Here is a 12,474-nt window from a genome sequence, read left to right as displayed (position 1 = left end):
TTGTTCATTTATTTATGGCAATATCCCATTTATCTTTATTACACACACACACACACACACACACACATACACGTATGTATGTATATACTAAGCCAAGAACATGTCTGCCTGGTTTATCACTACATTGTTCCGAACACCAAGCACAGGGTCTGACACATAGTCTGTATTTAACACACAAACTAAGTCAAAGAGTGATTTTAATTGTGATTTTCACCTCAATACCCAAGAGAAAATATATTGCTCTACTACTCTCCATACCACCATTGCCTTGCCTGGGAAACTACCAAATGACAATCTTAAATATCAAGTAGTTGAAGGGTAACAGGCTCACTAATTACAAAAAAGAAATGGCCATAATTCTGAAGATTCTTCTCCACAAGAGTTAAAAGCTTCAATATATTCATTAGAAGTGCAAGCTCACAAATACCTAATGGTGCATAAAGACATGAAGCCTCTGTTAAGTCTCATGGATGAGAAGAGAAAAAGTAAAAAAATTACATAATGAAATACTTGGTTGAAGATATACTGATGCTCTCTATTCTTCAGATTTAAAACAAACAAACAACAACAACAACAAAAAAAAAAACGATTAGAAGGGACTGGACTGATACTGAGCTTACCTGTAGGAGGAAACCAACACCAATATCACATAAAACAGTAATATGTTGCAAGGTAGAATCGGAATGTTACCAATACCTTTATAAAATGTCTCCGTCTCCAACTGTTACTGATCAAGAGCCTCCATAAATTGCACAGAAGGCAGTGTGACTGTGACGATGATACAGTAGAGAAAACACTTTCACCCCTAAGGCATATCAATGAGAAATTTACTGACCTTGACCCCATACTTCACTTTCCCAGCGTAATGCCTTATAATGAAAGCAGGCTCCATCACAGCTGGAAACTCAATGTAAGAATTCTCTTCATGCTGATGCTTAAATTTATCTAGCAATGTTTGATTTGTGGCCTGTGGAAAGCTGCATTAAAAACAAAAAACAAAACACTAAAGAAAGATGCAGTTGTTAATACAGTCTTTTTTTAATGCATTATAATTACACTGCCATCTAACACATTTATAGCAAATTACAATGAGTTTTCACTTATACTATCTAATCTGATTCTCTTAACAAGCTAAAAAGGGAGTATAAGGAGGACTGGTGTTTTATAGATGAGGGATCAAAAGTCACAATTTGCCCAAACTCACACTTTCCAAGAAGCAGAACTATGAAATTAACTCAGGTCTTCAGATATTTAGCTCAGGTTGCACTGTGTGGCACTTCTGTTAAACACACAGGATAATAAAACTCAAATGATACTTTGTTTGGGGCCAAGAACTTCCAAACAGAAAATGATCTCTCAATTTGGACAGGTCTTAAGTCCATGTCATTTTCTGTTTTCCTGTTTCTTGATACATAAATTAAGTAGCAATTTTCTTACCTGTACCAGTAACTACATAATTTTATATCTATTATTATTTCAAATATGTCTCAATGGTTTATACCCATTGATGAGTATTTCATATCTAGGGATAACTCAAATGATCCTATTAAGAAATAATTACATGATAGCAAATACAGGAATATAAAAGTTTAGGGGCCACCTGGATGGCTCAGTTGGGTTAAACATCTGCCTTCCGCTCAGGTCATGATCCCAGGGGTCTGGGATCCAGACCCTGGGCTCCCTGTTCAGTGTGGAGCCTGCTTCACCCTCTCCTCCCCATTCATGCTCTCTGTCACTATCTCTGTCTCCCTCACTCAAATAAATAAATAAAATCTTAAAAAATCCAACCCTTGGCTTCAGCTCGGGTCATGATCTCAGGGTTCTGGGATTGAGCCTCACGTCCACTCTGCGCTCAGTGCAGTCTGCTTGTCCCTCTGCCTCTTCTCCTCCTCCTCTCTCTCTCAATATCTCTAGTAATATTTTTGTAAAGAAAAGTTCCAAAAAGAAAAAAACCACTAGTGGTTGGGAATAATGGAAAGATTCAAAGAAGATATAGGAGGCAATTATGAACTAAATGTTAAAGTCTGGATAGGAGTTTCAAATAGAGGAAATATCACTGACAGAAAAAGAAGCAAGTATCTTTAAGAAAATAGTTTCACTTAATCAGAGTTGAAATAATGAGAAATAATGTGACATGAGGTTGCAAAGATGCTGAATACAAAATGTGATGTGTAGAAATGATTCCAAAATCACAACAAAAATAATTGTGTTTTATGTATTAGAATCAGGAAGGACAATGGCCTTTGGTGTCAGAGAATCATAGTTCAGATGACCAGTTTTACATGTGACCTACAGCAAGCTTTAAGAACTAGTTTCCATAAATGAGTACAATGAGGTATTGCAGTGTTAACAGAATTGAATTTAAATTAACACTAGTAAAAACATCTAACACTAGCTGGCATCCTTATAGGGAGGACATATATGTTACCTACTTTATAACATTGCCAATATTGCCATCTTCCTATTCAACTTCCTATTCAACTAGGTCTGCTTTTGCATTCAAATACTATCCCTTCCTCAAAACATCATCATCATCCAGCTCTCTCTGTCCATTCCAGAACTCTAAAGCCATTCTAGAATGGACTGTAACTCCTGCAATCTGAAACAGAGAGTACAGCAACAGCCTCCATAGTAGTCTCAGTACTCTAATCTTACCTTGTTTCAAGTCACCAAATCAACATATCAAAATTTTCCTCTAATACTGCTTTAAACATGTGCCTCCCCTACTCAGGAAAATTTATGGTTCACCAAGGCAAAGTGACCAAATCCAAGCTCGTAAGCCTAGACCCAACTCAACCTCTGCGAACTTATGCCTCACTACTTCACAGCAGGACACTTTTCTTCAGGAAGGATACTCATTTCATTGTCTCTAAGTAAACCTCTGAGTAATCGAAGAGCTTGTGATTTTTCTCTTACTTTCAAATGGAGAAAAGAAATTTTCAAAGGAAGACATATATGAGAACAGTTTTTATTCCAAACAAGGGAAGAAGGAAAGGAAAGCTCTCCATATCTCCTATATTCAACAAACACTTGTGGATACACACTACAATATCAAGCACATTGTATATGAGCTTGGAACAGGGGCATAAGAGCTTGGAACAGAGGCAAATCAGACATTATTGTGCACTTCAAAGCTCTTCCATCTAGTGTTCCCCAAAGGGTGTCTGCCAGGATAGTCTTAGATTAGTGTTTCCATGCTTCTTTCTGTGTCTCTTTAGCTTTCAAAAATACCAATACCTAGGGGCGCCTGGGTGGCTCAGTGGCTTAAGCCTCTGCCTTCAGCTCAGGTCATGATCCCAGGGTCCCGGAATCGAGCCCCACATGGGGCTCTCTGCTCAGTGGGGAGCCTGCTTCCTCCTCTCTCTCTGCCTGCCTCTCTGCCTACTTGTGATTTCTGTCTGTCAAATTAAAAAAAAAAAAAAAACTTATCAAAAAAAAAAATACCAGTACCTAGACCCCATTCCTGTGATTCTACTGAAGTGATGTTAGGGTGATGGTGATCACTACTATCTCCACATTACTCAGGAATTTCTTAGGACCAGACCAGACTAACAAAATGCTGTCCTAAATGAATGCTCTGGTCTTAACTTCATTTTGTTAAAAGAAGACCGGGGTAGAAGTCCGAGATTCTGCATTTCTAAGAAGCTTCAAGGTGCTGCCAGTACTCATGTTAAGAGATCATACTTTGAATACTGAAGGAAAGACTGGTAACACTCCTAACATCCTGCTCATACCTAACCTTGCTTATTCTACTCCTTCCTAAATTTTATGCTCCATCCTTTACAATCAAGCTTAAATGACTTGCCCAAGGTCAAACTTGCCCAAAGCCAAGAGATAACAGAGACAAGATTAAACAAGACTTCTGATCTCAAACCCATGCACCTAAAGGACTGAATGACATAGGAATGCTGCTAAGGATATTTTTCATATTTTACATATTCCCTCTAGAAAAAAAGCAGTTGTTAGAGGAAAACTAGTCTAAGTGGTTCCCAAAATAGCTTTTCCTAAATGTGACTAATTTATTTTCAGTCCACCTCTGGCAGAAAGAAAACATTTCATGCCTTTGTATCTTCTGGGATGTTAAAGTATAGAGCAAAGTGGTCCATTTACCAGAGGAGGTAAAAACAACAGGACTGACACATAAAGTGAAGAAAATAATAACAGAATTCATAAAAAGTCTTCATACAGAATATAGAAGAATATATAGAATATATAAGACTGAATATAGAAGCATAATTGAAGAGACAATTAAGAAGTTACTCAGTCCAGGGACGCCTGGGCGGCTCAGTTGGTTGGACGACTGCCTTCAGCTCAGGTCATGATCCCGGAGTCCTGGGATCAAGTCCCGCATCGGACTCCCAGCTCTATGGGGAGTCTGCTTCTCTCTCTGACCTTCTCCTCGTTCATGCTCTTTCTCACTGTCTCTCTCTCAAGTAAATAAATAAAATCTTTAAAAAAAAAAAATCTCCCATAAAAAAAGAAGTTACTCAGTCCAGGAGTACCTGGGTGTCTCAGACGGAAGTGTCTGCCTTGCACTCAGATTGTGATCCCAGAGTCCTGGGATCAAGCCCCACATAGGGCTCCCTGTTCACCAGGGAGTCTTCATCTCCCTTTCCCTCTGTCCCTCCCCACCACTCATGCTTGCGCACTCTCTCAAAAAATAAAATCTTTTAAGATGGTTATTCAGTTTAGTCTCCTACCAACAATACCCTGACAAATGATGCACAAGAATTACTATAATAGGAATTTTTTTTAAATTCTAACTCTGCCATTTATTAGCTTTATAATATTGATACATTGCTTAACCTCCCCACACCTGGGCTTCCTTATCTATATTTTTTTATTTTCTACTTTTTCATAAACCATATAATGTATTTTTATCCCCAGGGGTACAGGTCTGTGAATCACCAGGTTTACACACCTCATAGCACTCACCATAGCACATACCCTCCCCAATGTCCATAACCCTACCACCCTCTTCTGAACCCCGCCCCCCAGCAACCCTCAGTTTGTTTTGTGAGATTAAGAGTCTCTTATGGCCCTATCTTGTTTCATTTATTCTTTTCCTACCCCCTAAGCACCCCACATTGCCTCTCCAATTCTTCATATTAGGGAGATCATATGATAATTGACTTATTTTCGATTGACTTATTTCACTCAGCGTAACACCCTCTAGTTCCATCCATGTCCTCGCAAATGGCAAGATTTCATTTCTTTTGATGGCTGCATACTATTCTATTGTATATATATATATATGTATATATATATATATATATATACACCACATCTTCTTTATCCATTCATCTGTTGATAGACATCTAGGTTCTTTCCATAGTTTGGCTATTGTGGACATTGCTGCTATAAACATTTGGGTGCATGTGCCCCTTTGGATCACTACGTTTCTATCTTTAGGGTAAATACCCAGTAGTGCAATTGCTGGGTCATAGGGTAGCTCTATTTTTCAACTTTTTGAAGAACCTCCATGCTGTTTTCCAGAGTGGTTGCACCAGCTTGCATTCCCACCAACAGTGTAGGAGGGTTTATAATAGGAAATTTTATTACCTTATAAAATAACTGCTAATCAGCTGTAATGATTAGAAAGTTCTTTCTTACACTGAGCCAAAATCTGTCTCTCTGTAATTTCTGACCACATAGCTTCCCCACAAGAACTTCTGGGTAATGACAAAGTTGATATTCTCTTATTTGGCAATATTTATATGTGAGGTAGCAAATGACCAAGGAAATATAGTCTTTGTATAGTAAGATGTGAACTCAAAATATTTTACATAAGGAATGACAGGCCAGACAAGAACTCTTTCCTCTATTCAAGTTTTAATTATATATTTAACAATCTCAATTGTTGCTCACAACCACCTTAAGATATATAGCAAACAGCATTGTCATTTCTCATAATCATTTCCTTTTTACATGCAAAAAACTAAGAACGAAGAATATTCAGAGATTTGCTAAAGGTAGCTAATAGAGATGTAATGAAACCCTGAACTTCTGAATCTATAGCCTATTACAGAGAAACATTATAGGACAAAGCATAAGCTAATTAGAAATGCCTGGACTATCTGAATCTCAAATCCATCACTTATTACCTATATGATCTTTACCTAGACTTGCTTAAACTTTGTTCTTTTTGTTATTATAAAATACATGATACATGCTGGAGAAGCCTACCTTCTCCAACTTCTCTAACTTCTCCAACATGACCCTAAACCATCAAAGTAACAGAACTACTGAATATTTTGACACCAACCATAATAGTTCTCAACACTGAGTATCAAAATCATCTACAATGCTTTCCAAAATAAAATACACCAGATTTAAGCTATGTAACTAGTTAAGAACCACTAACCTTACTATTTTTTTTTTAAGATTTTATTTATTTATTTGACAGAGAGAGATCACAAGTAGGCAGAGAGGCAGGCAGAGAGAGAGGAAGGGAAGCAGGCCCCCTGCTGAGCAGAGAGCCCCATGCGGGACTTGATCCCAGGACCCTGAGATCATGACCTGAGCCGAAGGCAGTGGCTTAACCCACTGAGCCACCCAGGCGCCCCTAACCTTACTATTTTATAAAGGATAATACATGTTTTGGGGCATACAGAGTAATACAAAAAAACTTTTACACAACTTAGTACATAAAATATTTTTGTGTTAATTGCACTTTAATTCATTTTTAGATTAATGGAAATAGACTGGTGATAGAGTCAGTAGATGTAACTGTTAGCATTCTCCTTTTCAGTATATTTTGCATTCTACCATATTATTTTATATTTTAGGTAGCAATTTCTATACGCCTATGGCATATTAATAGGGTGACACACAACTTACCATACTAACCAGAATATCTGGGAATAAAAGTAGGTACCTTTAATAACTAAACTGGACAACAGACACAAACTTTATAGACTTTCCCACTCAAAACTGATGATGTATGGTCATCCCACCTATGATAGTGAATACCCAATATTTTCTATCTTACTTCAATGCATATAATATTTATAGTTAGAAATCAAGCAATCTAATTCAGTTACTTAATATTTTACTAAAGAGTGACAGAAAACTCACTCTCCATCACTTCAGTTTCTCCAGTTCTAGACTTGCCATCTTATAGGATAATTCAACTATAAATAGTACTTTACAGAGCACTAAAAACACTCTAGAGGATGCTATATGATGTCTCATTTCTAAAGCTTATGTACATGTTTGGTATACTACACAGTGCTAACAAAGGATGTCAAATACTTGGCATATGCTGCTACTTTCCACCTGCACAACTATGGCAGACATCACTAATCTAACATGATACTCTTTTCTGCTAAACATGAAAACTACAAACACATCTCATATAAAACGCAATTCAAAAAGAGAGAAACATGCAACAATTAAAAAATATGCCAACAAATTTAACATCAAAGTAACTCTGTAGAAGAATCTGGAAAAACTCAAGTACAAATTCAGTATTAAGGTTCACCCAATTTTCCTAGAAACATATACACACAATAAAATACACACAAGGGAAACTTAGACTCCTTATTCAAGCATGTAAGAAGAAAACTAAAAGGACATGAAAAGCCCAAATGAAAAGAACCACACTTTTGACTGAAAGGTACTTGCTGAAAGAATCATACTCACTTGCTTTCTTCATCCAAAAGATGGAGCAGACCTGTTGGCTTCTTGCTAATAAGATTTATACAACAGGTATTATCAATATAATCTATATTGTGCCAGCTGATACCTTCAGTTCTATACTCCTCCTAGGAAATAAATTCACAATTTATACATCGTGCAGAAAATAATAGGTATACGATAATAAAGACTGAAAAGCTTTTGCCAGGCTTAAAAGAACTAAACTTTTCCCCTTTAGGTCATTAATCTACACAATGGAAGAATGTATAATTTCGGTTATATAAAACCTTCATACAGTATATGTCTATTTTCATCAAAAAGTACATACAATCAAATTTTTTTTGTTACTGTGCTATTTGTATGCCACCCAGGTGAAAACTGAGGGCTGGATTTGTTTTAGCCACACTATCTGAGGAACTGCAGTAAAGAAAAAGATAAAATGAAGAAGCCTAACTTCTCCAACATGACCCTAAACCATCTAAAAGGACTGAGTATTTGTTGGATTATCAATAATGAATTTAATGAAACAGTATCTGGGAAAAGTAAAACCCATCATCTCTAGTGATCACTGAAATTGGAATATGGAATTCATACATACTGCGTTTGGTAAAATAAAACCCTTAGGGGGGTAAAAAAAAAAAAAAAAAAGAACCCTTAGAATATGTTTTTTAAAAAAGTTTCAAATCCAAGATTTTAAAAAGTGAAAGCTAAGGCATTGAACAACTATTCAACTATTAAGCCCCTATTACAGTTGTTTATTTTTCTGTGTACTGAGAAATAATCTTATTAAACTGTTTTTCAAAACAAGGTCCCTGACAATCTAAAGAAGATAAATTTCTACATTGCCAGAATATTTATAGGCACCAAGTAAATACCCCAATTGGCTGATGACTTTAGTATGCACTGATAATTTTCATGCACTTCTCTACAAATATGATGGTTTTAGTAATTTTTTAATTTTTATCATTCTTTGGGTATTATTATTAGTAGTATCATTCTGTAAATAAGACTGGTGTAATATAAACTGTAGTTACTCTAACTGGGAAAAGTAAATGTACTCACTTCAGGAGCACATATATTAAAACTGGCACCTGTGCAAGGATGACATGCAAATTTAGCAAAGGTAAATGATTCTTTCCTTTTAATTAGTAATTTCACAAGAAAATAATTGCTATGTAAGGTCACCCCGTGCAGTAGTAAGAAAGTGTTTTTGTCCTATTTCTTTTTTTTAATTTAAAAAAAATTTTTTTACTAACATATAATGTATTATTTGCCCCAGGGGTACAGGTCTGTGAATCATCATGTTCTGTTTATTCTACCTGTAGCATGGTTAACAAGCTTATGGATTCTTATAGACGTTACTACAGCAGTCCAAAATCCTTCCCTCATTTCCTCTTTTCAATTACAATTCACACACCCTAGCCAAAGTTAACTATTATCCTAACGTCTAATAACACTAGTGAGATTCATCTGTTTATAAATCTAATATAAACAGAACCATACAAGATATATTCTTTTCTGCCTTTTTTTTTTCTTTACTCAACATTAGTTTCAGAGACATATGCAGGTTATAGAATGCATCTAAAGTTCATCTATTTTTTTAATCCTTTACTTAAATTCAATTTAGCTCATATGTAGTATTACTCTAGAGGTAGAATTCAGTGATGCATCAGTTGCATAGAACACCCAGTGCTCATTACAACAAATGCCCGTGACCCAGTTGCCCCATTCCCGCAATCCCCTCCCCTCCAGCAAAGTTCAGTTTGTTTCCTAGAATTAAGCATCTCCTATGGTTTGCCTCCCTCTCATTTTCAACTTCCTCCATTTTTCCTTCCTTACCCCTATGTTCTTCAGTTTTGTTTCTTAAGTTCTACATATGAGTGACATCACATGGTATTTGTCTTTCTCTGACTGACTTACTTTGCTTAACATCCCTTTTAATTGTTGTAGGACAGGGGTTGTAGAACATCATATTCACTTATTTATGCTTTATCTACGACTGCTTTCTCAATGTAATAGCAGCATTGAAACTATATGGCCCAAAAGTCTTAAAAGACTTCTTTGTCTGGTCCTTTACAGAAAAAGTATGCCAAATCTATGAAAGAGCATTAGTTCTCAAACTTCAACAGACTCACAGAATCTGTTCAACAGATTCAACAGAATCACATAAAGAACTTACTAAAACACAGACCACTGGGCCCCAGGTCCAGAATTTCTGATTAAGTAGGTACAGAGTGGGGCCCAACATTTGCATTTCTAACAAGTGCCTAGGTGATGCTACCAATAGGGACAGGAGAACAGTATTTTGAAAACCCATGCTCTGTATTTAAATGCAAATTACTCAACCACTGCACTATTACATGATGGTTATTCCTAATTTTTAACCATTAAAAATGCCATTATTTACATTTGTGCACACAACTTTTAGTCTGCTTTTGTATGCATTTTGAAAGTGAAAACACAGGCTTATAAACTACACATGTATAACCTCAGCAGATACTGCCAAGCAGCTTGCTAAAATACATGTACCAATTTATGCAACCACCACCCATGTATGGGACTTTCCCATGAACAGTATCTCTAATATTTGTATTATCAGTTTTTTTCATTTCGTCACTCTCATGAATGCGCAGGAATATCCTACTGTGGTTTTAATTTTAATTCTCTGATGACTCCTAAGTGAAAAAATTTTTCCTGTGTTTACCATCCATCTGGATGTCCTCACATGTCTATGTTCATAAAAACTCTGAGGAAAAACCCCTGCTTTCATGACAGGAGGAAAGCATTCAGTCTATTTCCATTAAGCATGATATTATTTATAGATTTTCATAAATGCCCTTTTAGCTGGAAGTTCCCTTCTATACCTAGTTTGCTGATGATTTTAACATGAATGGTTACGTAATTTTATCAAATGCTTCTACTGAAGCATAGCATTCCATACTATGGAATCACCATAAGTTTTTTTCCTCACTTTGTTAATAGATTAATTAAATCAATTGATAATTAAATGTTAACTAAACACACCAGAAAAAAAAACTCCACTTGATATATTATCCCTTTACATATCTTGCTAGATTTAGTTTGCTAATATTTATTTAAAAATTTTTAAATCTATGCTTATGAGTAAATTGACTTTAATTTCCACTTCTAATAATATTCTTAACAGATCTGGATATCAGTGTTATCTTAGCCCCCAAAAATGCATTGTGAATTGTCCCCTTTTGTTCTATTCCACATTAAGAATATATGTCAAACTGATACTAATTCTTTCAATGTTGGCAGATTCACCAATGGAGCCATCTTGGCTTACAACATACTTTATGAAAAGACTTTTAATTACACATTCAATATTTTTAATAGTTATAGGAATCAGATTTTAGAATGTCAGGGTTTGGTTTTTTTTTTTCCATATCATTTCATAAGTGTACTTATGGACATAAAGCTGTTTAGTGAATACTATTGTCTTTTTTTTTTTAAACCTTTGTTTCATCTCTACCTTTAGTTAGAATTAACCCCACTTTTTTTTAAAGGATTTTGTTTATTTATTTGTGCGGGGTGGGGGAGGACAGCAGGGGGAGCAGCAGGCAGAAGCAGAAGTAGACTCCCCACTGAACAGGGAGCCTGATGTGGGACTCGATCCCAGGACTCTGGGATCATGCCCTGAGCCAAAGGCAGATGCTGAACTACTGTGCCACTCAGGTGTCCCTACTATTATCTTTTTAATAGGATCCACAATGATGTCCTCTGTATAACTATAATTGATTACTTACATCGCTTTCTTTGTTGCTCACTGGGTGAATTTCTTGAGAGTTTTTATTAGTCATTTCAAAGCATTACTTTAGCTTTGTTAATCTTCTTCCATGGCATATTTGTTTTTACTCTTACTTAATTTCCTCTCTTATCTTCATTATTTCCTTCTTTATACTTTCCTTTGGATTAGTTAGCAGATCTTTTTCCAATTTGCTCGGCTGGATATTTATATATATCACTGCTGCTCTTCAATTTTAAAATCTTCTAACGGCTATAAAATATTGCTCTTAATACACCTATGGTTACATCCCACAAGTTTTAAGATGCAACATGTTCATTCAGTTCAGTGTATTTTCTTCAACCTCTGGACTATATAGAAGTGTATTAATTAATTTTTACCCATAAAGGTACTTTCCAGTTATCTTTTGATCATTGGTTTCAGGCATAATTTCTTTATGGTATTTAAGTATGTGTCGTTTCAATCCTTGAAATTTAACCCTTGTGTTATGGTCCAGTATACACACAAATCTCATACATTTTGTAAATTTGCATTTATCTATGTATGTCAAATAAGTATTTGCTTTCTTTTAGGGACGTCTGGGTGGTTCAGTCAGTTAAGGGTTCTGTCATTGGCTCAGATCATGATCCCAGGGTCCTGCATCAGGCTCCTTGATCAGCAGGGAGCCTGTTTCTCTTGTGCCTGCTGCTCCCCGTTTGTGTGCTTTCTCTCTCTGATAAATAAATAAAATCTTTTAAAAAATAAAATAGGGGCACCTGAGTGACTCAGTGGGTTGAGCTTCTGCCTTCATGTCAGGTCATGGTCTCAGGGTTCTGGGATCAAGCCCTGCATTGGGCTCTCTGCTCAGCGGAGAGCCTGCTTCCCCCTCTCTCTCTGCCTGACTCTCTGCCTACTTGTGATCTCTCTCTCTCTGCCACATAAATAAACAAACAAACAAACAAACAAACAAATAAATAAATAATCTTATAAATAAATAAATAAAAATCTCTTATATCCACCCACCAAAAAAAAATTCTTCTATATCCTTATTTGATACAAGTTTGGGCCTAAGGAAACTGGCATTCTAA

The 12,474-nt window shown here is 36.0% G+C and overlaps 1 protein-coding gene across 4 annotated transcripts in view; it reads right to left on the bottom strand.

Annotated features, from left to right (window-relative positions):
* MYO9A (myosin IXA) overlaps positions 1–12,474 on the bottom strand; it is a 283,835-nt gene that overhangs the window by 166,011 nt on the left and 105,350 nt on the right. For all 4 annotated transcript variants that reach the window (XM_059371925.1, XM_059371927.1, XM_059371928.1 and 1 more), the window contains exons 12-13: positions 7,645–7,766; positions 836–977 (exon numbers count right to left, since the gene is read on the bottom strand). In XM_059371925.1, coding sequence (XP_059227908.1) covers positions 836–977; positions 7,645–7,766 — 264 coding nt within the window. The remainder of the gene's footprint in view (positions 1–835; positions 978–7,644; positions 7,767–12,474) is intronic.

The sequence above is a fragment of the Mustela nigripes genome, chromosome 13 (genome assembly GCF_022355385.1).
Source record: "Mustela nigripes isolate SB6536 chromosome 13, MUSNIG.SB6536, whole genome shotgun sequence".
NCBI classification, from domain to species: Eukaryota; Metazoa; Chordata; class Mammalia; order Carnivora; family Mustelidae; genus Mustela; species Mustela nigripes.
This window is presented reverse-complemented; position numbering and strand designations above follow the sequence as displayed.